The sequence below is a fragment of the Lutra lutra genome, chromosome 6 (genome assembly GCF_902655055.1).
Source record: "Lutra lutra chromosome 6, mLutLut1.2, whole genome shotgun sequence".
Classification (NCBI taxonomy): Eukaryota; Metazoa; Chordata; class Mammalia; order Carnivora; family Mustelidae; genus Lutra; species Lutra lutra.
In genome coordinates, this window is record NC_062283.1 from 86505343 (window position 1) to 86531329 (window position 25987).

General features: G+C 36.1%; 1 protein-coding gene across 1 annotated transcript in view; it reads right to left on the reverse strand.

The window, feature by feature from the left end:
- The window catches only part of HBS1L (HBS1 like translational GTPase), an 85154-nt gene continuing 59167 nt past the window's right edge, over positions 1 to 25987 (reverse strand). Inside the window, exons 9-18 of the mRNA XM_047732369.1 lie at positions 22064 to 22210; positions 20192 to 20266; positions 19513 to 19630; positions 18330 to 18398; positions 15462 to 15566; positions 11649 to 11739; positions 11105 to 11213; positions 4762 to 4862; positions 1766 to 1910; positions 1 to 662 (exon numbers count right to left, since the gene is read on the reverse strand). Of these exons, the coding sequence (XP_047588325.1) occupies positions 651 to 662; positions 1766 to 1910; positions 4762 to 4862; positions 11105 to 11213; positions 11649 to 11739; positions 15462 to 15566; positions 18330 to 18398; positions 19513 to 19630; positions 20192 to 20266; positions 22064 to 22210 (972 nt within the window). The 3' untranslated portion in view covers positions 1 to 650. The remainder of the gene's footprint in view (positions 663 to 1765; positions 1911 to 4761; positions 4863 to 11104; positions 11214 to 11648; positions 11740 to 15461; positions 15567 to 18329; positions 18399 to 19512; positions 19631 to 20191; positions 20267 to 22063; positions 22211 to 25987) is intronic.

Genomic DNA, 25987 nt, shown 5'->3' on the forward strand with positions numbered 1-25987 from the left:
TTATGCTCAAACTAAGGCATTTTATTAAAGCTGGCTTTATACTTTAAATAATATCTTGGTTACCAAAGGGACAGTTTCCACTAATTCCAAACTAAGATTTCAAAAGTTCATTTGGTAGAAGAAGAATATTCTTATGCTCAACACCAAACACCTTTCCTATAATCTTCAGGAAATCTTTTCTTAACTAAAAAACAAACAAACAAACAAAACCACTCAGTTTGAGTATTAACTGCCTCAACAATCCATTTCATTACTTTTCCTTAAAATGTGTGCAGTAAAGTTGAACACTGTAAACATTTGTGGTATGGCTAGAAGTAGAGTTGATTTCATGACGACTGAATGTCTTCTAATACATACTTCTGATGGTTTACATAAACCTCAGCAAATCCATTCACTAACATTTCAAAGGGAAAGCCAGTTGTTTTAATGAAAGTGTAGTATTAGCCTTTCTTTGCCATTTAGCAACTTGAAATTTTTGCAGGAGTGATGATTAATACTTCTTTGCAGCTGGTTATATCATTTTAAGTTTCTCTCTTGTTTAAAAAAATAACCAACTGCACATTATTCCTTTAACTTGAACAACTGGATTCTTTAAAAATAGAGGTTAGCTATTTCATTGCATTTGGAAACATGGCAGAAATTTTGACCCATCATTCTTTTATCTGTAAAAGAAAAAAAAGAAAAGGTGCTATAATTTAATCAGTCACATTTTAAGAAAACAAAAGGAAAATGGCAGCAATATAATCATTATGTTAAGATGAAACTTCTTTTTTCCTGTAACTTTTCCCCTTTTCCAGTCATGCTATTTCTAAGACTTACTACAATCTCTCCATTATTTTCCACAAGAAACTATCTTATTTCTAGAATGCTCTTTTAGAAAGAATGCTTTGGCTGACTGTGAGACTGTGCGTGCCAGTTACTGTGCCAAGCACTTTGTAACAGCCCTTTCACTTTGCAACGGTGGGAGATAGGTTCTCATACCCAGTTTTTACAGGTGAATGAACTGAAGGAGAAACATGCTTCTGCTGCTAGGACTCAGTGGGGCAGTAACTAACTTGGGCAGCTGAATGCCAAAGCCTTTCACAGGTTGCATGTGTAACTAAATTTTGATGCAACTTTAACAGAGCCCAGTGTTCAAAGTAGTCATCCCATTAAATACAGTGAATAATTTTTATGCAGAAAACAGCCACATGAAGTTCATTATAAATATAATATTTCTAAGATTTTAGATTAATCATGATTGTGTGGAAGAACATGTAAATTACTGAAGCCTGCTGGTTCACCACTGGCTATTTTCTTCAAAATCAACTGCACCTTACATGATACAAAAGATCTCTTTCAGAAACATTCATTGAACTTTCTGAATGGATTATTTTAAATGCACAGAGAACCAGTTATTTAAAGAAAAAAAAAAGTAATGAGAGCTCTTCCAGCAAACGAAATCACCTCACCCAATTCATTTGACTCTTAAAGACTGTGTTCACATAATCTGGATTGCTTACTTACAAATCTATTTTTCAACAAACTTACTTAAATTCTGAGAAACATTATTTGTGGAGAGGACAGTTCAGAAGTGTCATTATGAAAAGTTCTAAAACCCAACATTTTCTTGCCATCATTTAAAAAAAATCTAATATAAATTTAAAAATCTTGTTCTACTACTATAACTGTATTCCCCTTAAGTCATAAACTCTCAGGCATCATTCTTAAGAAGTAGGTACAGAAAAGACACCGGACCCATAAGCCACCAGTCCCCTCCCAATACCTCCGTGACCACGCCTGCGGCAATGGTGGAGCCACTGTAGCGCAGCATGAACCTGCCCAGCTCCTTGAAGTCTTTGTACAGCTCCAGAGCCACTGGGCGTTGTGTCTGCAGCTCCACCAAGGCATTCTGGCCTTTAGTCAACAGTCTGTCAAATAAAAGGTGGGTGGGGAACAGGGATGGCCCATACAGGTGAATAAAACAGTAACAACTGAAAAATAAGTATTTCACATTTGATCAACAAATCAACTTTCAAAAACTTCAAAAGAAAAGGTTTTTTTTAAATGAAAATATATGCCTTTATATTTTTCTGGGCTAGTTGATTCTAGATAGAAGAAATGCTAGCTGGTTCATTTTACACATACCTTTTTTTTTTAACCAATCTTCCAAATACAACTCTTGAAGGATCTTATAACCAAATGCTCAAGGACCCTCCACCAAAGCTTTCCCTTTCATTCCTCGTGGAACTGAGAGGTTCAATTAATAAAGAAAGTAAAGAATTGTCATTTTAAAAGAGGGATACAATATAAAATTCTAACAGGTAGATTATGTGTTAGGAAAGTTACCTATGAAGAGGACAATCTCTTAGTGCCAACAGACTATTCTAAATTTCTCTTTCCCTCCCTCCTCTCTCTCTCACATAGAACAGTGATTCTTTAACAGGGGTTCAGAAGAAAATCACATAAGATTGTTCCACAATATGGTGTTTGTAGGAAATGAAGGTGGCGGGAGGGGACAGACACAGGAGACATGAGCCTGACTGTAAACAGTTTCATACAAATACATAACAAAAATCCTTGTGTATGGGCTCATGTAAACTTACTGGTGCACTCTGAAAAGGTTCTCTAGTTTAATTCTGATGTGCTCTAGAAGGATAGAAGATAGCAATTATAGACTCTCCTTCTGCAAGGATAGAAGATAGCAATTATAGACTCTCCTTCTGCAAGATTAGTTCAGGGACAGACAGATTAGAATTAGCCAAACTCAAGTTTCTAAGAAAGTATTCCAAAATTTCCAAATATTGGTTTTGGGCAATATCAGTCCAAAGTCCCATTCCTAAGAAAGGGAATGGAGAAAGGAGAGCATCTAATATATTCATTATTTGCACTTAAATATTGTTTTTAGAAAGCTTGATTCCATTCCACATAAAGCAGTTGAGTCTACAATATCCTTAAAGTGGAAATGAAGGAGAAAGACCAAATTATATTGGTGCAAAATAAGAGAAAAGCTACAAATAAGGTGCCAGGGAAAATTACTATGAAAATATATTAAAACCTAGCATCACCGAGCAAGGACTTTGTAGCAGAAGCAAGGAGGGGAAAATTCAGGATTAGATGTGATGAATCAATTCTAGATCAAGAATTCTCCAAATCACTTGTGTGATGGGTCAAACAACCTGGCTTCTGCCAAAAATAACACAGTGTACATGAATCAAGGTACTAGATTAAAATCCTGAGTGCCCCTCACTAGCTCTGTGAACCTGAACATGTTATATAACCTTTCTACACCTCAGTTTCCTTATCTGAAAAATGAGGAAAATAGCACGTGCTTCATAGGGTTGCTAAGAATGTATATCATGTGAAAGCAGTCATGATAGAGTCCAGGAAACAGTGGTCCTCAAGTAATGTTAGCCATTAGTTACAGTTCTCAGAACAAGAGCCACACTCACACCAGAAGCTAAAGATTCGGGTTAAAAATAAAGATCAGTCACTACACTGAAAAATGCGCAGAACTACTGAGTCATTAAGCTGCACACTGAAACTAACACAACATTGTACAGTTCAGTAAGTTCTTAAAATTTATCTTAAAAAATAAAATAAAGGACTACCTGTAAGAGAGAGATTAAGAAGCCCTTTCTTCGCAACTAATGGAGAAACAGGCCTGGGTTCAGAGCAGTGTGAAGACTCCCTTCTCATAGCCAACCTCTGAACCCATTAACACCCTCTGGCCTCCTACACAGGTGCAAATGAGGAGGAACGCCCAAAGACTAAAAAAGGGGGATTTTGGATGGGATTCCCCAGAGGGCTGAAGTGAGGAAAACCCCAAAGCTAGAGCAGCCAAGCCAAACTGTGGTTACCCTTTATTGAATTAGGATAAGAGACTTAAGTTCTCAGGAAGCACTTCCCTTGAAAAATCCCAACCTTATCCCAGCCAAAGGGACCTGTCCACATTTAGGCCTGGATATTAATGGTAATCAGAGGGTAACAGGGCACCTGGGTGGCTCAGTCTATTAATTAGCTGTCTTCAGCTCAGGTTAAGATCCCAGGGTCCTGGGATCAAGTCCCACATCGGGCTCCCTGCTCAGTTCAGAGCCTGCTTCTCCCCCTGCCTGCCACTCCCCCTGCTTGTGCACAGGAGTGCGCGCTCGCGCGCTCTCTCTCTCTCTCTCTCTCTGACAAATAAATAAATAAATAAAATCTTAAAAAAAAAAATCAGAGGGAAACAACACGGTGGTGATAGCTCAGCTTAAAGCTCCAAGTGGATTCTGAGCAGAAAGAAAATAATTCCTGGAAGCTACACAGTATGTAATTCACTTTCTTCTTGGAGTGTTCTTAGCATAGGGAATGATTCTCATTAAGGGAGTGACAAGATAGTTAAGAGGAACACTCAGCTGGAATTTGGAACTAGTGGCTAGACATAATTCAAATTCATTCTTTAAAATGCAGAACTGATTTTTTTAAGTGCCCTTTGTTTTTACATCCTCAGTATCTAGGGCTTGATGCAAACATATAAATTTATACTTAAATTTTTATACACAATTCACACCCCACTCACCATCCACAACAGAAATTATATCTAGCATTCATACCTAGGTAGGAGCTTAAATAGATGTTTTGTGTTTCCTTTAATCTAGTTTTTTTTTGGGGGGGGGGGCGCAGATTTCAGGAGCAAGTAAAAATAGACTTCACTTATCACAAAGAGAAATACTATAAAAATGAATTGACCAGTAAAAGATCTGCTAAGTTGCTTGTGTTCACTCTGTGCATTAAAACACTCACTTTGGCTTCTTCTTTGTGACTTCACCTGTGCTTTTGTTTAAGACACTAATCAGTCGTTTAATAACGGCAGGTTCACTGACAGTCTGGTAGTGTAACAGCACCTAAAACAAAAAATTGTCACATCAAAACACCCTTTACTGTACATCTGTGGCCTTTCACTCTGAGAGTCACCTGTCATCATGTTATTACAGCCAGCGCTCCCACTGGGAACTTCCAGGGTCTCCAGCTGCTTCCTCTAAGTCCCAGCAGTCTGCCCAGGGTGCTCCCTAACTTACTAAGGTAAAGAGGTCACGGAGCCAGTTCCAGCTTCTCCTCCACCACACCTCACTGTGTGAACCTTAGTAGATCACACAACTTTCTTTACAGGACACCATCAGACAGCGCCCTGTGGAGGAGATGCTTGAGGAGATGCTCAACAGATGCAAACCGCTCCCTCATGAGAAAGAGGGAAGGGGGATCTTGTCATACTCAGCAGGACTTAATGTATTCACTGTTGGATAATGAGAATAAAAGACTATGTGGGAGGGTAGACAAGCTTTGAAGTCGGGACTGATTCTACAGTTTCCAGGGGTATGATTTAAGGCAAATCCTTAAAGGCCCTTTACCCCCAACACCTCCAGCCTCAGGCTCCCCACCACTGAGGAAAATCAGATGATGGTATTTTGAAGTGGTGCCCAGGACATAGTAAACATTCAGTTAACTGATGACCTCAGATATTTGCTATTACTGTTCATGTTTTATGTGTAAGGAAGTTTAATATCAAAAAGGCGAAGTGACTTCATGTGGCCATGGCGACATGTTTCAGAGGTGAATTTTACGCTGAGGTCAACTGGAAGCAGAGCTGGACTGGCTATCCTGATTTAAATAATAAGCGCTGAGTGTGCAACCTGTCTGCGGTAGGGTAGTGGGAAGACCAAACACTAAGGAAGTGGCAAAGCTAAAGTTCAACTGGCTTGAAGTACCATTTTATGCTGCTTGCTTGAAGAAACACGGACGCTTCTACTATGAAACTGCCTGGCTCAAACAGTTTGCACGTTCAGAGAATAGAAATACCTGGGGGACCTATGGATCCACAATCCTGAACTCTGTAATTTTCTAAAAACCAAGTCTTTCAATCAGCTCTTGGTTAATTCTGTCTACTTCTCTCTCTAGGACAATGCTGTCCACAGTCCAGGACCATCTGCTCTCACCCCCGTTAAGATGCCACCACTCTTGCCCCCTCTCACCCATTTCTCATATGTCTACCAGACTGATTTTCTAAAAGACAAACTTAATGTACCTCCTTGCTTTTTAAAATCAAGAAACTTTAATTCCACCACAAGGCACCAAGGCTCTTTTCAACCTGACCGTCACTTTCTTCTCCATCCTCATCTTTCTCCGTCCCTCTCACATTCTCTGCTCCAGACACATAGCACTTCTACTCCCTACATGAACCAAGTCCTTTCTTCAGGCTTTTACACATATTATGCTTCTGGCCAGAACACATCAGCTTCATCTGGCTAACTCTTACTCATCTTACTCTACCTCTCTTAGAGTAAAGCACTGCTTCTTACAAGAAACCCGAACCCCTAGTCTGAGATAGATCCCTTCATCTGTGTTCTGTAATCTCACAATGTAACATCTCACTTTTATTGTAACTGCTATTTTAAGTGTCAGTCATCCCAGGTAAATATAAACTGCATAAGACTAGGAACTATGTACACCAGTACAGTGCCAGATATTTAATCCACGCTCAGTAAATATTTGTGAAATAAATAAAAGTATGAAGGAAAAGAACACCTAAAACACATGAAGTAAATCAGTCTTGTGGTGTTCATTTTTTTAAGGCACAACTGAACCTCTATCACTCTGCAAAGGCAAATTAGTTTTGGGTTTTTGTTTTTTGTTTTTGTTTTGTATTGTTTTCGTTTTTTGGCATTTGACCATTATAAACTGGAAACATTCTAGAAAAATTTAACAATCAACCCTTAGGGGAAATTCATAATGCATGATAAAGTCACATTTGGGCATCCAATAGATTCAGGGGTCAAAGAGCACCAATGTATAACATCAATGTAGGTCTACAAATCTAAAAAACATTTCTTTTGCAACAAACAAGTAAATAAGCAGATGTTGGCTCAGGTGTGACTAAGAAATTGGTACCGGTCTCCATCCACGGCTTGCCAAATTTGAAACAGAGGCACACAAACCTAGTTAAGCTTCTTCTAACCTATTTGTGAACTATGTGTGGGTTCCATCCAATGAAGTGGATAAAGAATGGGTTGTGGTGGAGCGCCTGGGTGGCTCAGTGGGTTAAGCCGCTGCCTTCGGCTCAGGTCATGATCCCAGGTCCTGGGTTCGAGCCCCACATCGGGCTTTCTGCTCAGCAGGGAGCCTGCTTCCTCCTCTCTCTCTGCCTGCCTCTCTGCCTACTTGTGATTTCTCTCTGTCAAATAAATAAATAAAATCTTTAAAAAAAAAAAAAAAAAGAATGGGTTGTGGCAGTATGGGGTTAAGTTTTATTTGTTATATCTCCACACCACCTTACAGGTAGTAGCTCAAAAACAAACAAACAAAAAAAAACCCAACCCTTGTGGAACACACGAGTGAAAAAAATCTACATGTAAGTAAGTGGAAAGTAATTATATATTATCTTAACATTTAATTCATATTACATATAACCAAAGTCATCTATAATTCAAAACAGTCTGCAGCCTAATGTAAAAGGAAAAGAAAGTACTGGATTTCAAAGTGGACAGTACTGAGTCTGAGTCCTGGCTTCATCACTTCTCATTCGGAGAGTCACCACACCTGAGTTTCCAATTCCTCATCCTTAAGTGCAGACAACACTAACAGAAGTGCACAATCTTATCTGCAATTCCAAAATCCAAAAGATTGAAAACCTAAGTTTTCCTAATTTTGCTATACACCCATTTAACTAGTAAAACAGCACTAGCAGTAAGGCAACTTACAGTCCTTATTTATTTCACTTAGCATTAATATTAATAAGCCCTGGCACAGAATGATTAGTATGTTTGATTATAGGGTGTTGCCCATTCTCTGTTAGGGGTTTTATGTAACATACATGCATCACATCACTCTTCTATCATCTGAGTATTTCTGCATTCTAAAACACAGTAGCTTGAAACGTTTCAGGTAAGGGTTGGGACTCTACATCATGTGCAGTTGTGAAAATAAAATTATAAACTATAATGAGCTACATAATCTGTTAGGTGGCAAAATGAGCCAATTATTATTTTCCTTATACCTCCAGGTAACCTATATTACAAAGTTATCAATGAATGTATAGTCATTTAGTTTGCAATAAGAATGCCAAGACCACTCAACAGAGAAAGGACAGTCTTTACAACAAATGGTGCTGGGAAAACTGGATATCCACAAGCAAAAGAATGAAGATGAAACCTTACTTTACTCAAGTACAAAAAATTAATTCAAAATAGATCAAAGAGCCAAACGAAAGAACTAAAACTAAAACTCAAAGAAGAAAACAGAGGGGAGAGTTTCCTTGATGTTGAATCTGGCAATGATTTCTTATATATGACACCAAAAGTACAGGCAATCAAAGAAAAAAATAAAGAGGACCTCATCAAAATTAAAAACTTTTGTACATCAAACAGCACTATTAAAAGGTCAAAAAGACAACCCACAGAATGAAGAAAATATCTTCAAAGCATTTATCTGACAAGGGATTAATATCCAAAATATATAAAGAAGTGAAAAGATGCCCAACATTACTAGCTACTAGGGAAGTAACAAATCAAAAGCACAATGAGATACCACTTCACACACATTAGAGTTTGCCTATTATAAGCAAACAACAAAAATCACACATCCCCCAAAACACACACACACTAACAAGTGTTGATGAGGAAGTGGAGAAATTAGAACCATTGTGCACTGCTAGCAGGAACATGAACTGACACAGTTACTATGGAAAACAGTTTGGTGGTTCCACAAAAAGTTGAACACAGAATGACTGTGTGATCCAACAATTCCACTCCTAGGTATACACCCAAAAAAAACTGAGAGTAAGGACTCCAACAGATACTTAAATACCGATGTTCAATTGCCCACAGATGGAAACAATCTTACCGTCCATCAACAGATGAATGGATAAACAACAGGGGGCATATACATACAAAGAACAACATTCAACCTTACAAAGAAATGAAATTGTGATACATGCTACAACACCAATGATCTCTGACAACATTATGCTATGCTAAGTGAAGTAAGTCAAACACCAAAGAACAAACTGTATGAGTCCACTTATAGGAGGCACCTGGAATACACAAACTCATAGAGAAAACAGAATTGCAGTTGTCAGGGGAAAAGGGGAAGGGATAACAGGGAGTTATTGTTTAATGGGGACAGAGTTTCAGGAGGGGATGAGGAAAAAGTTCTGGAGATGGATGGCGTTGATGTGAGTGTACTTAATGCCACTAAACTGAACACTTAAAAATCATTAAAATGGTAAATTTTATGTTTACAAAATATTTTACCACAATAAAAAAAAAGCATGAATTTAAAGTCTAACACATTCTTCTATTTTTTCTTCTTAAATTGAGTTTATCATATAAACCAAGAGACACAAATCTATTTCTGTAGTGTTAAGAAATTAGTCCCTGAAACAGTATTATTTTAATTGCCTAGGAAGGCTTTTTGTGATTTAAAAACAAAACAAACAAAAACTGAAGGTTTCTTCCCACAAGGGGTAGATTAAATGACGAAACACGGCTGTTTTTTCTGAAACAAATTTCATCCGGGGATTCGTCAATCAATATACGCGAGTGGAATCGCATAAAACGGCACTGACAAACTTTCAATTCATACATATTTTTAAGAAAGTACAGTAGACAGGAAGACAGTATTACTATAGAAAGTAACTACTGACCTCTCGACCTCTCTGCCTCTCCAATGGCAAAAAAATTATTGCTGCATGAGTAAAAACACGCAGTAACCAACCTCTCCAGCTTCTCCCCATTGGACATATTGCTTTCTAAGAACGGGGGCCATTCATTCATAGCAAATTAGCTGTAGTTTCTTGCCTATCAAACATAAATTCTAAATATTTAAAAATGAAATATTTTCAACTAAAGCCTTTTTTTTGGGAGAGAAACTTTTACTCCTTTTTTTAGCATATGGGAGAAATGGAATATGGATTATAAAACTAAAATACTTCAACAATATCTTATAATTTTTATCTGATCAAACTTACATAGAAATAATTACAAAGGATTACAATCAAAGCACATGGTTATCTCAAATAAAGGTGTATAAGTATAAAATGAATTTAAATGAGCTAAATAAATTTATTCCTGACCCCTAAAACATTACCACTAACTAAATTAAGTTTAAAGGTCAATTATTATTCTTGTCTTATTTTTATTGCAATGATGCATCAAATGGTGAAAACAATCTGTATTTCCAAAGGCAAGTCATTTAATTCCATGGAGACACATTTTTTTGTCCTGCAAATCTGTGCTACATAGGCTGATCAAGAAAAGAAAAGCCTAGTCTAGGGGAAAATGTCATCTGTTAAGTGGCAAAAACAAAGTATCAAACTATAAACAGAGTATGGCCCCCAAACATCTGAAAAAAAATTACACGTAAGAGAAGGAACCCACGTAATTCACAAGCATTATGTCTTCTGGATAAGTAATATTATAGTATAAAATCCCCCTCCTCCCCATTAATGTGTATGTTTAAATGATGCTGGACAATAATAATCTACCAAACTAATCTCACAGCCTACAGGGTTTGAATGTGTTGCTTCAGCCCAATTAAAGTTAACTCTATGGCAAGCATCCCCAGAATAGACTCATAAATACCAACGTGCACACATTAAAAAAAAAAAAATCACTAAATTGTAAAGTGTAGAGATAATTATGTATTCTGTAATTACAGAATATTCTTATCTTTTGTGTGTTTTCCAAAGTTTTATATATATTACTTTTATGATAGGAAGGCACTATAAATACGCATACTAAAGTATGAACAGAAAGACACAATCTGAGAAGATTAGTCAAATAACCCTAAAACACAATAAAAAAATCTACCATTTTCCCCAGATGAATTTGACTATTATTATCATTAGTTTGTATCCTACTGATTATAGTTCTTCTTAATGCCTCTTTGAAAAAATCCCCAGCCTCAAGGACCAAAATAAAAAAGTAAAAATGACCTTCAAAGTCTAATGTCATGTTTCTCTGGATTAGAATATTAAGATGTTAGTTGAAAATAACTAGAGCATTATCACTTGAAAAGTAAGTTACTACTTTTTAGGATGAAGTTACTTTGAAGTTTACTTTGAATCAACGATAACAAACATTTCAAAACTTACAGGAAATCCTTTAGTGATAGGAATTTCAATATTAAAGATGAGGATTCGCGCTCTGAAACGAGTACAAGCTTTAATGGGTTCTTTGGGGCCACAAAATATGCAGCCAACACTGTAACAAAACAAAACAAAACAAAACAAAACAAAAGAGAAAGAGAGAAGGTAGTTGGAGGAAAGATAAGTATACATCCAATAGCAATACCTCTAAAACCATTTACAAAGTAAAACAATCAAGTAGATTGCAGACTTTTACTAAACACTCCCTTTTGGGTTAAAGCATAGCTTTATACAATTATTAACCTTACACCATTTTTACACATTAGAGTTTTCATTCAAAGGACATGTCAAGTACACATGCTACATGTATTAATTTCAGTTTTAAATAGGTTTTGCTCATCATTCGTATGTTTCTACAAGTGCCTATTTTTGGCCAAATGAAATTCAAAATTAATACTCATTCTTTCAGTTTAGCGAGTGAACAGCAAAATCTATGTTTTGAGGTCCTATATCCAAAACAATGGTTGCTTAAGTTCATTTTCTCACTCACTTGATCTTGATGATATCCATGCCAACCAACGTAAGACTAACATGATCACCTGCTGCCGCCCAGTCGACGGGTTCATCGTGCAGAGTGATTCCTGGAAATGAGTAAGAACCAAAGCATACAGTGAAACACCTCGATATCAAATCATAACAACCAAAAGAGCTTGGCTGATTTATGCTTCATCAGTCACTACTCATCATTTTCAATATGAATGGATTAAGAATGAGAAGTGTAACTGTGAGCGTTGAGGAAAACACACTTCCTCTACACTTGACTCTTGTAGAACACCACCCTAAACATAAAGTGACTCTTATTTGTCCAAAAGAGGCTGAGTTCAGCTTAATTAATCAAAATTTTAAAACTCATTTATACAACCGGTATATTCCTTAAACACACCTCATTCAAACAGTTCACTTACATTAACAGGTACAAGCGTAATAATGCAATTCAAATTATAACATAAAATATGGGACTAAGGAAGGTGTCCAGCAGTATTTTATTCTCTTGAACTTTGCTTTTAATTAGACAACCACCTCAACAGTCACCTGAGTTCTCTGAAGAACTCTTAGGGCATCAGTGCTCAGTCAGATGGTGCTCTTCACAGGTCCCTTCACTACTCCTGGCTCAAAAGAAATGCTTCCCAGAGAGAGAGGTGAACAATGATAACTGACTACATGAAAAGTGTAGGAAACTGAATTCAAAAACGGTCCCAGGTGTTGCTATATAACTTTATTACCAAGGGATAATCCTGGAGAACAATTACAAAGGGCATTACTCAGCTACCTTATTCAAAAGCTTTTAAAAGGTATCTCATATTTTCTGATTCTAAGGGGCAATAAAAGGGGTAAGTTCCTTTCCACTAGAACTTGAACCTTTTGATGAAGACACTACACAGGCCAACCACTGTGAAACAGTGGACTGATGTGTTTTTAGTAAATTATAACTCATCCATATCTTTCTCAAAATACTTACTTTTTCCATGTAGCATACTCTTAAGAAACTCTTAACTAAGTTTCTTTTAGACTTTTTATGAGTTCAAGGAGAACTTTAAGAACTCTGAGACAACCTATAGTTTTATTTAGAATTTAATGTATGTACACAGCTGCATTAATCTAAGAGGGGCCATAACTTTCAACAAGGCATCAGAGAAGTTCTTGACTCTAAAAAATGTTAACAATTATGATATGAAGAAATGTTTGTTAAATTTTCAACTAATTAAATTTGGTTTTAAAATGTAAACTTAAAGTGACCATATCTGATTTTTGCTCTGAAATGTGGAATTGAACACAGGGGCTAGTTACTTACAAACAACAGAGATTGCCTTTAGCTTAAGATTCTGAAGAGCTTTCATACTAGAAGTCAATTAGCAATATAAAATCGTTTAGAGGCAATCTATCAACTGATTTTTTCCCTCCAAACATGTTACACTGTCCTATATAGGATATTCATCTTCTTAAGGACCTTCTTCACTGGACAGACATCCCACAAAGTTCTTTTGTAACAATCCATGAACCTGATATGTTAATAAAATGAAAACTTAATTTAGAATTTTCATTTGTTGGTAGCAGACTTAGTCACTTCTCTCTTTTAGGATACTATGGGTTAGTGACAGAATTATTGAGATAGAGGGTACACTGAAAAATCAAGTAAATGAAGCAAAAGCAAGAGTTAGAAATTGAGGACTGAGAACTTCCAAGTTGGGTTACAACAGTGGCTGTCAAGGAGTGGGGAGAGCTCAGGTGCTTCTGATACAGCTACCCCTTAAGATTAAAGATAAATTGTTAAGAGCTTTTCTGGTGGGGAAGGGACAGGAAGGAGAAAGGAAAACAATGTGGTACTTCCAGAGGTAAATTATGATTTCAGAGGTCACAAAGAGCCAATCTGTAAGGTCCATGATAATTTTAGGATCATGGTTTTAATTCATGCCTATTGATTATTTTAAAAATTCTTATTCTCAAAAAAGCTCATTAACATACAAATAAATTCATATTTCAAAAGTCTTGTAGCTCTTGATCACTTTAAAAAACAAAAGCAGAGATGTGAACTTGTAAACAAAACATCAACGGAAAATGATTCTTTTTTGAAAAGCATGCATTACTGGGGCGCCTGGGTGCCCCAGTCAGCTGACCGTCCGACTCTCAGTTTCGGCTCAGGTCATGATCTCACAGTTGTGAAGTCGAGCCTTGTGGGGCTCCGCACTCAGTGGGAAGTCTGCTTGAGATTCTCTCTCCCTCTGCTCCTCCCCCTGCTTGCACTCTTGAGCTCTCTCTCTAAAATAAATAAATCTTGGGGCACCTGGGTGGCTCACTGGGTTAAGCATCTGCCTTCAGCTTAGGCCATGATCCCAGGGTCCTGGGATTGAGCCCTGCATCGGGCTCTCTGCTCAGTGGGGAGTTTGCTTCTCCCTCTGCCTCTCCCCCTGCTTGTGCTCGCTCTCTCTCTGTCAAATAAATAAAAGCTTTAAAAAAAATAAATTTTTTTAAAAATATGTGTGAATTACTTTTTATCTAAACAGAATTTTCATGATTCCTAGGCTGGCAAAAAGAAAAAAGTAAAATGGAAGTAACTTCGGCTTTCATTCCCTTATTCATTTTTAAATTTAGTTTAAACTCTGTTACCTAAACAGATATTAATTTCTTATAATCTTTAAGAAATCAGCTTTTAAAGTAAGAAAATAAATTCAAACAAAATGTACATTCAAATTTATGAACCAGTCAGGTACAACTTTGGATATAAACTATAAATAAGAGTAACAGAGGAGGGGCACCCAGGTGGCTCAGTCGATTAAGCAACGTTGAGCACTCAGTCGATTAAGCTCTTGGTTTCAGCTTAGGTTGTGATCTCAGGGTAGGGAGATCGAGACCTACACTGGGCTCCATGCTCAGGGGGAAAATCAGCTTAGGATTCTCTTTCCCTCTCCCTCTGAAACTCCCACTCATTCTCTCTCTCTCAAAACAAATAGATAAATCTTTTTTTTTTTTTTTAAAGACAGAAGAAAAGTACTGAAATCTAAAAACTTTTAGCATTCTCAGTATACTTTAGTTTAAAATTGTAACAAATTATTACTCTATAGTATAAAACAGATCATCAGTTTCATGTTGAAGATGGAGGCTTAGTTGGAAGTTAGATTAAGATAAGTACAGAATTCTAAACTTTTAAGCAGAATTTGGAAGAATAACACTTGTACTTGCAAGTACAAAGGATTTGAAGATAGAAATAGTTATCGGTCATTATGAAAGACCATATATTACAGGTGGGAAAGCAGGACTGTGGCACGTTAGTTCAATTTCTCTTTTCAACATTAGGATTCTCTGCATTTGCATCTTATTTTCTTAGGTTTGTGCAAAAAAAAACTTTTTTGGTATAAACATGATCAAAGCTGTTAACTTACAGTAATTCTGAAATACACATTTCAAAACAACACAGCACAGCAAGCAGTCTGCTTTGTTACTGTCTAGCGCCAGGATGGGGTTAGATTTAATTTCTGCTACCGAATACTATTTTAAATGTATCTGTCAGGTGTCTATACATCTGGTTAAATCCTAACCAGGCTTTAAGAATCAGGAAAAAAAAAAAAGAAGAAGAAATGCTACCACAGTTAGAATGTTCTATGTACATTTATATACACATAGTCACAACAGAAAAAAATCGTTTAATGTTTTCACATTTTTATCTTCAACAGTTAGTATCACTTTGACAGTCAGTTACAATTTCACTAAGAGGTTATTTACTCAGGAGTTAATAACTAAACTACTTTTTAAAAATCTGCTGTCTCAACTTAAAGGTTTTTAGCAAAAGAATCTTGCAGAGGAATACCTTTTGCAGTACAAGTTTCATTAGGAGGCATTGCTAGGAGTCGGTCACCAGTCTGGATATAACCAGCTTCAATTTTACCAGTTACACAAAATCCAGATCCTTGATCTGCAAAACATGCCCAAATCTTACAATTCATACAGCAGTGTTATCTGATGATTGCTGCTGTCAGCTACAGTTAGTTACAAGGAGTTAAATAAGACTAGCAGTGCCATGAACATTAAACAGTGATCATTTCAGAATTTTTAACATATATACTAAATACAGCATACCACATTCTACTATAGACTTTCCTACAAATCACAACATTCATGTGATAAAAAGTGAAATTCATTCTTTTTTCAAATATTTACTGAATGCTTACTAAGTACCAAGTCATGTGCTAACCTAAAAGATGAAAATATAAGCCCCTACCCATGAAAGGTTTACTCCAGCAAAGAGAAAGACAAAAACAATTACACTGTCCAGAAACAAGTATTACTTAAAATGCACAATGAAAATAGAAAAAGGTACACAAAAGAATCCATGATGAGGGGAATGACTGCACTTTAACTGGGTACTAAGAAGGGGAAAGAACAGGAGTTTTCCGGGTACTTATGCATATGGGTTGGGGGGTGGGGTGAGAAGGAAAACACTGCTGACCCAGGACACTGCGCAGGCACGGAGTCATAACTGCATGTGAGATGTGCTAACACCCACATGTCACTCATATGACACGTTTATGGGACCACAGGGAGAAGGAGAAAAAGGCAAGACATGAGGCAACAGGGATAGGCAAGAGACAAATTAATAAAGGACCCTCATAAATCATGCTCAGGGCTAGAACTGCATCCTCAGTTAAAGAATAGGAAGGCAGTAAAGAATTGTGAACAGAGAAGTGACATGTTATTTCTGTGTCAGAGAGGAAGGGAGGTTGACTGAAATGCATACACTGCAGATAGGAAGCAAACTCAAGAATGTGGGAATACGGTAGATATTTGGGTGATGAGGAAGATGACAGATAATGGCAAAAAGGGAGAAATCTTAAGATGATGGTGAGATTTGTCTCACATTTAATGTGAGATAGGAAATTAAGGAACAAGATCCATTTAAGGCTTGGTGAATGTAAAGTGTCTACAAGACATTCCAGAGGGCACCAATCACATCAAATTCCAGGAAATGGGAGCCCGGGAGCACAATCCCTGCGGAGATGTCCAGCAGCAGTTAGCACATGTACCCAGAGAGTAATATACAGATCTGGAAACCATCAAGACGCAGGAGGTAGAGGACCCATGGATGTCTGTCTGAAAACAGCAGGTAGACTAAGAAAAAGACTAACGCGATAGAACACTAGTTAGGAGTCAGAAAAAGAGGAGCCTGCAAAGAAGATACAGAAAAGTCAGAGAAACAGGACAGCAGGAGAAAGTGGGTCACAGAAGCGGATGGAGGAAAGTTTTAAGGCAGATATGGCTACCCGTCTCGGAAGTAATGCCAAATTCAAGTAAGGTGGAAGTAAGACAGAACTGAACAATGAGTACTGGCTTTGGCAACCAAAGGGTCATTTGGTAATGTCAGTGGGAACACGCTGACAGGGAGGAGTGTAAGAAGAAGCCAGGAAGCAGCCCAAGGAGAGAACAAAAGATGAAAAAGCAGAGTCAGCAAATATTGTTAATCAAAACATTATTTTTGTATTTTGTATTTCAAATAGATAACAGGCATTCTAAAAAAGCATTATAATATTTCTTCTACTTCTAGAATTGGGAAGCCAATAATAATGATTCATATCAATTTCATTGATTGATTTTTAGGGAAGCACCTTCATTCATCCACTTATTAAACATTTATTAAACATGTACTATGTGCCAGGCACTGAGCTAGGTCCTGCAGATAAAGACACAGAAGAGACAGTACTCACCCTTAAGGACTTCACAATCTAAGTTAAATAAAATGCACAGAAACAATTATAATACCACACAAACAATGCAATGACAGAGGATACAGAGAACACAGAGGGGCACTGTAAGATATGTGCGTGGGTGAGCCCATCAGTTACCAATTTATTGCTGCTCAGTTCTGAATCCACTCTGCACTGCCTATTCTGTGATAACGGAGATTTGGGAGACCACTGAAATCTGAACTGTAATGATTATTCCAACATACAGACTATATCCTTTTAGTTATTAAGACCTTTATTTCATTTCTGTTTTATAGTTTTCTAAAGAGGATCTTGTACACATTAGATTGGATGTACCCTTCGGGATTTAATACAACACCTTCTCTAGCATGGCCTTCTAAGTTTTTCCTCCTTTGCATACTCTTCTCAGTCCTCCGGTACCAGAGAGAGTTTCCTTTCATCTTACAGTCACTCTTTTACCTTACTAGTATTTCTTTATAATCAGCTTCTCTTTTTACCGATGTATGGTATCTATCTCCTGACTGGACCCAGACTGCTACAGATAAGTAGGAGATGGGCAAGTGAAGAAAAACAGAACACTGGGGAGCAAGAGTGGCAACAAAGACTCCATGTAGTTAAGAGATAGTTACCAATCCAGTCTGGCTAAAGGATACACAAACAAAAGAGATGAGAAGAGAGAAAAAAACACAGGAGGCTAGAAAGAGAAAAGATAAAGAGGTCCACACCGGAGGTCCACACCGGGAGGAGGAGTATGAGCAGGGGAAATGACGTAAACTGAAGCAACCTGGAGAGTTTTCTGGGCAGGAGAGCTAAAGAACTAGAACTATGCACTTCAAGATTAATTTGGCAATGATCCTTACACTGCCACAGAGAAGGGAGAATATCAAGACAGTATAATAATTTTGTCTAAGAAAAGAGGTCAGGAGAAAATAAAAGCAGGGGCCAGAATGAAGGAGCACTAATGAGGGAGCACTTACCTTTGAAAACATCAGACACACATAATCTAAAAGGCTTATCAATAGATCGCTGAGGAGGCTTGAAAGAATCTGGAAAAAATGGCAAAAAAAACAAGATTTAATTTAAAAGTAATTTTTGACTCCGGTCCAGTCGGCCCATTATAGACCCGAGTCTCCCAGAAAATAACTTTCTTTTATAATTACTAATAGCAAATTGACCTTCATTCATATAACACTTTCATTCATATAACACATTTACTAATGTTTATAAACATTAGTTTATAAAATGTTTTCATACACATTATCACATTTAAGGTTAACAACAGTCTGAGGTTAAGTAGGGTAGGCCTGAGCCTCATTAACTAAAGAAAGAAAATGGAGTATTAGTTTAAATACTGCAGATGATTTCAAAATCATAGGTGCGTAGGGAGGATGGGTTTTAAAAGACCTGGCAACTTTTCAGGATTACTTGTGGAGACTCCTGAAGGTGAGGATCAGGAAAGAAAATGTGTTTTTGTTTTTGTTTTGTTTTGATGAGTTTTCAATCTTGTTTACGTATCACTTTTTCAAAAACAGTTTAAGCTAAAGAAAACGCTTGGAGTTTTGCGCAGGCTGGTGAGAGTTGGTAAAAATTGTCACGTGTGTCTGCATAGGAAGGTGAGAAGATGGTCCACTAAAGAGGAAGTCGTTAAATAACATGGGTATGTGGGTGTCTTAAAACTCAAGCTATCTGGTCTCCACCACCCCCAAAGGATAAAGAAAAATAGCTGCTTTAGGAAAATGAAGAGTATTTATCCAGTCATTTCCAAATTAATAAAGATGAAAAGTAAGATACTCATTAGACTGAATCGAAAACATTTTGTTATTCTTGATTTGCCTTTGAGATACAAATTTCTTAGTGATGCCCACAATATGTGAGGCTTCCTCTTTGATGTGATGTCACTGACCTTCTTATGTGATGAAGGTGAAATCACTTGTCAATGCAAACTGTATTAGAAGTTGATGAAATAAAGCTTTGAGTTTGAGAAATAAAAGATATATTTTAAAAAATTATATTTATATTTATTATATAAAGATAATATCCTAGCTCTTCTGATTATAAATCCTATGCTTTTTCACATACAACAATGCCTCCCAACAAGAACTGTAAATAACAATAATCAAGCTTATAAATGCATCAAAATTAGTATGGCAGTATACTTACCAATTTGTTCTAATAAACAAAGTCCTTTATACCATTTTGTGAGTTCATTTGATTGAGATCTTGTGATTAGATTTTCACCACTGAGACCACTCGTAGGGATAAAAGCTACATCACTTTCCTATTAAAAAGGATTGAATATATGAAACTTAGTACAACACTGCTTTCAAAAAGTTAAAAGGCTCACTATTACCATGCTGCACCTAGTCTGTAAATGCAACAATGTACTTTTTAAAAAGTAGTAGAAATCAAAGAACCAACAGTTTTCAACTGTTTTGATTTTGTGGGAAACTTAAAAAATTTGTTCCAAAACACTCAAAGCATTTTTAACCTGGTAACATAGGCATATTTCATTCACACTTTGCTAGAGAAATTCCTCCCCACTAGTTTCCACTGTAATGGAAGTATAGTTTCCATTCCTCTGTGACTTCCCTAAACCTATCCACCTAACTTACTAACTGCAGAAAAGTCTTTTATTTACATTAAATTCAAGCCAACTTATAAAATGTGCATTTTCTATGGTGAAGTAACCCAAAAAACATAAGATATATTTGCTACCAGGCAGAAATAAAAAGCGAAATTAAATATACTTAGTAAGACAAGAACACCAAATATTGGGTTTTTCTGCCATATCAGTAAGATGAGACTTGAGGTTAACTATATAAACTTAAAATTATCTTACCTTAAAACCTGCTTGCTTAAGAAAGTGCCCAAGCTTTCCAGTAATCTCTTGAAACCTTTCTTGTTGCCAATTAACCTGATAAAGATTCAATTTTTAAAACTACACTTCAGACCATGCTATATATAAAATTTAAATTTCTGCAATAAAATGTAAAGCAAGACAGTAAAATATAAGCGTAAAATCTATTAAATATGAAATCTATTAAAATTTAAACTCAGAGTATGAGATCTTACTATTAACATCATCTAAAAATAACTTTTCCTACAACAGAAAGCCCAGAAACAAACTTCAATACACACAGAATGTTTTGTATATGCTGTAAGTGATTTCAAATTTAAGGAGACAGAGTGAATAATTTATTAAACTGTGCTCAGACCAACTACTGAAGTAAAATAAAATTATTGATACACCCCCCAAGCCAAAGAGACTAAAAATGTATATGTGATATGAACTCTGCCTGCTGTAGTATTTAGGGTTAAGTGTAACAAGACATAACTTACTTGGAAATTCTTGTCAAAATAAGATGAATTAATGGGTGGACACGGAGTAGACAGACAAAGATGCCATCAAGTACATAGGAGAATCTTAGGTAATGGGTATAATATGGTATTTATTATAGAATTCTTTCTACTATTCTTTCCTTTTTTCTATTCTCTGTATTTGAGAATTTTCAAACTAATAAAAGGTGTATGTAATAATGATACTGTAAAAGAACTATGTAGAAAAATGCAGGTGAAAAAGTATCTGATCCCAGGGTAAGAAAGTACCTAATCATAAAAAAAGAATCAAAAGAAAATACTTATAAATTTGAATATATGTCAAAACACGCAAAATGAAAAGTAAAATAACAAATTGGGAAAGTATCTAAGACAAGATAAAGGACTAATATTTTTAATAAATAAATTATATTTAAAAATTGCTAAGAGAAGTTTTAAAAAGAGCGAATTATATAAATAATTCCAAAATTAAAAATATAAATGGTTAACATATAAAGTATATTTAAATATTAACATTCAAGTTAACAAAAAAAGAGACATGCTTTGCATATCAAGTTGGAAAATAATCACTTAATAATAGCAGTGTTAACAAATGTTAGGGAAAGTACATATACTATATGTGTTGAGAATAAGTAACTAGAACTTTTCTTGAAGGCATTTTGATCATACATATAGCAAGTCCTAAAAATGCATATGACCTTAGGTGCAGAAATTCCCAAAGAATAAGCTTTTTCTAAGTACACACATAACACACACACACGTCTGGAAATATTCACAAATAGGGGATTATTTGACTAAGTTACATATATCTTTAAAACAGACTAGAAAACAGCTATAAAAACCACCTGTTCATACAAAAGTTAATTACTTGGAAACATGCACAAGAACATTATCATTTTTTAAAAAAGGAGATAACAAAACAGATAACATAACACAGCATTATGAAGAAAAATATTTTTAAATAGAAAAATAAACAGATGGATCTGCAAAATGAAAAGTCAAAAGATTTCAGGGGGAAAGGGGGAGTTTGAAAATAGGTTATTTCAGGTTTCTTTATACTAAATTAAATTGTGTATTATTTTATAACTAAAAACAATTTTAAGATTTTTTTTTATTTAAATTCAATTAGCCAACATATAGTACATCATTAGTTTTTGGATAAGATTTTAAAATTAATGTTGGAAGTTAGACAAGACATCTTTTTGCTTAAAAATTACTTGTATCTTATGTATTTAATATGAGGATCATGAATTCTTTAAATATGACCACCAGACTGATAAGATGTACTCTAGTGACCTCTGAGGTCCTCGATAGGGCAGGATAACATCTTAACTAACATCTGAAATGAAAGGAATGCTCATTTGCCTTCAAATACCTGATCCATCTTATTGACTGCAACCGCAAGCTGGGTGACTCCAAGAGAGCGAACCAAGAGGCCATGTTCTCGTGTTTGTCCCCCAGTCTCAAACCCAGCTTCAAACTCTCCCCTGCTGGCGTCCACAACTAAAATGGCTACATCAGCCTAAGAAAGAAGAAATAATCAAAACTAGGAATAACATCACAGCATTTTAATTCAAAGGACAGATTAGTTGATTAACTATGGCCAGACTTTAAAGGTAGACTTTAACCTGACCCCAAGCCCCAAAGCAAACCAAACAAAAGACTTATACAGATGGATTAAAATTTAAATATAAAAAAAAATACTAGCATGTGGCCAAAAATAATGACATAAAAAATTAAAAAAATTCCCATATTTGATTACATACCAATTAAAATATCAAGGCAAAGGAAATACATAAACACAGTTAAAACATACAAAATAAGTAAAATAAATATAAATAAATAAAACAGGGACAGATATTTTTAAAAGTTATAATCAATATGAACTTTACTAAAACAGGGAAAAAAGACACAGCTCTGTAGAAAAATAGTTAAAGGGTACAAACAATTTGCTCAAAAAATACAAATGGCCGAGAAACATGAAAAAATTCAAATTCACTAGAAACCAAAGGAAATTAGAAATACATGAACATATTCTTTCCTTCTCCCACTTTCAGAAATCACATAAGCAAGACTTAAAAGACAGAATGATTTACTATAGGCAAAGGCACAGCACCGCCTGTTTAAGGGAGAAGCTAGCTTTCTGGGGGGCATTTTCAAGAGTCTTAAGTATCAAGAGTCTTAAAATTATATATATTTTGCTTCCCATCACTTCCATTTCCTGGAATTTATCCTAGAGAATTATAAACCAACAAGGATGTTTACCAGAGTACTATTTACGATAATGAAAAACTGTGAACAAATGAGTCCTCCCAAAACAGCACATTCACCCTTTAAGGCAGAGAAAAAGAACTTAACAAAGGTTCCGAACCTTTCTGGAGCATTTTGAGAACGAGGTGAAAGACATTTTTCCTCTCACACGCCATTTACACACAAAGAAAGAAGGAAGTAAGCTAACCTTCGCCTTAGTTCCTTTTCCTCTTTAGCCTTATTGACACTAGTTTAATGGGTTCCCACTATTCTTTCGTGTTGATGCTTTTTTTTTTTAAGATTTTATATATTTATTTATTTATTTGAGAGAGAGAGAGAGAGCACACAATCAGGGGGAACAGCAGGCAGAGGGAGAAGCAGGCTCCCTGCTGAGCAGAGAACCCAATGCTGAGCTCGATCCCAGGACCCCAAGATAACAACCTGAGCCAAAGGCAGACGCTTAACTGACTGAACCACCCAGGCACCCCTGTGTTGATACTTCTTTCTGTGACTCCACATACATCATGTGGATGCAGTCTTTGAAAATTTGCAGAGAATGCTTTGTGCAATCACAGGTGTCCCTCTACTTTCATCCTCATCAAGTATTTCTGTCAATGCCCTGTCAGGACATCCCTGAAAGGAGGACTCTTGTTTTTTTCCCCCTTTGCGGTTTTTGCCTTGCAGACCTACCTATTCTTACAGAAATCTGTTTTTCTATAATCCAGGATGTAATGACGAACTCTAGCAGTGCCCTCCAGAGCTAGCTCAGACTGGTACTGGATTATCGCTCTCTTGAGGATCCTTTTACATTCCATCCACAGGAAGCGCTTTGGTCTTCTGAACAGTCTCCAAAATAGCTTTCCTCTTCCTTGTTTCCTCAATGACATTTAAAGTTTGTGCTATCGAGTTTTTAAATAATTTCACATATATTGCCATATAATCTTCACCATAATGAGAAATAAAATGGTCCAAAAGTAAAGAATTTATCAGATACTTTGCTCTGAACAGAACTTTAAATTAGAAGTACCACCCACATACTCTGGTGGGGCAATTTACACCATGATTTCTATTCCTTTTTGCTTACCCAAATATTTCTGCCTTTCTTCTCATCTTAAACTCAGCATTCATTTCCAATCCTTCATGACTTGAGACATTGAACCCTAATTTCTTCAATGAGATCCAGTTCTTTGAATAAGAATTCTTGGTTAAGAGCACAAACTGGAGCAATCCATTTGGAAACTGACTCTGCTTCACTCATGTGTACTCACTGAGGCCTCACACCTCCAGTAAATTGTTTAATCTTGCTATAAATGTGGAATGACAATACTGTACACCTGAAAATAATATTACATTATATCTTAACTAACTGGAATGTAAGTGAAAACTTAAAAAGGAAAAAAAAAATTGCTCACTTCACAGAAACACTGAAGAGTAAGTGTAGTTTATATAAAGCACCCTGCCCTGATCTTCCAAATCCTAGGCTCAATAACTGTAAATCTCCTCCTAATCAGTTTTTACTAATAACTGTCAAATTGTATTTATTTTCTTAGGTTAAAATTTGAAAATCATTGGGATGCCTGGGTGGCTCAGTTGATTAAGCATCTGCCTTCGGCTGGGTCATGATCCCAGAGTCCGGGGATCGAGTTCCGCTTCGAGCTCCTTGCTCAGCGGGGAGCCTGCTTCTCTCTCTCGCTGTTTCCCCTGCTTGTGCTCTCTCTCTGGCAAATAAATAAAATCTAAAAAAAAAAAAAAAAAACAAAAAAAAACCCTGAAATTTATTGAATTGACATTAAGATATCTAAGGCAATAAATATTCTTCCTAATTCTCTTTCCCATTACCATCTCCAAAATCTTGGGGGGGCAATTTCTCTTTTTTCTTGCAGCAGCTTGTCTTTGGGAGCTCAAATGCCTACCGGTCTTCAAGGAAGCCTTTTAGCACGACAAAGAGATCTTTCCTTATCACGTATACTGTGCATATACTTCTTGTGGTACATTTGTGTTAACCTTTCGTCTTTGTATGTTTCACCTTCCTATGTGATTTCCTTGAGGAGAAGCAGCATATTGCACATTTTAGCTTGTATCCCTAAAAGCCCACCCCAGTATTTTGCACACTAAGTTCCCTAATATGTTGAGCCCATTTCTTTGTCATATAATAAAATTCAATTCGATAATTTCTGAAATCCTTTCCTAATTCCATTAGCCATTTGGAATAAATGATCTTTATGATTATTCTGGAGTCTAAGATTCTAGGATTCAAAAACATTTTACTGTAACTTTTGTTTTGATATTTCCCTCTCCCATTAAACTAACAAAATGTGCTTCTTAGTTCATACCCCTATATTGCTTACCATAGTCCTTGGCACACAGCAGGCATTCAGCAAGTATTCATTGAATGAAAACACACACACACACAATGAAACAAAGGGAAAAATACATTGTTTCCTTTGGTACATGAAATCGTAAGTACACTAATTTAAACTAGGGATGAGGCACCAGGATGGCTCAGTTGGTAGAACATGCAACTCTTGGTCTCTGGGTTGTGGGTTCGAGCCCCACCATGGGTAGAGAGTTTACTTAAAAATATAATCTTTAAAAAAAAAAAAGTAAAATAAAATAGGAATAATATACACCTTCTTTATAAGGAGTAAACTAAATGTATACAAAACACCTCATATAGTGTCTAGCCCATATTTGGTACTCAATCAAGAGGGATATTTTTTAATCTTCAATATCTTGTTCAGTCCCTGGATCTTAAATTACTATTTTGAAATTATATATCAATTTCCTGAAATAGAATATTTTCTCATTCATCTTCAAAATATTCTAATTTATTTATAGAACATCCTTTTTAGGTTGATGAATGCTCATATTAACATTCCCTTTAAACAGATGTTAAGAACTCAGAAAATGCCAATTGCTTAAGTCATACTTTCTGCCAAGCGACACAGGCAAACTTTTGAACTCATTATATTTTCCATTTTTTATTGAAAAAAAAGCTGTGGCCTCTATGTACAGTGCTACTTTCACTGTTTTAATTTTTTAAAGTTAT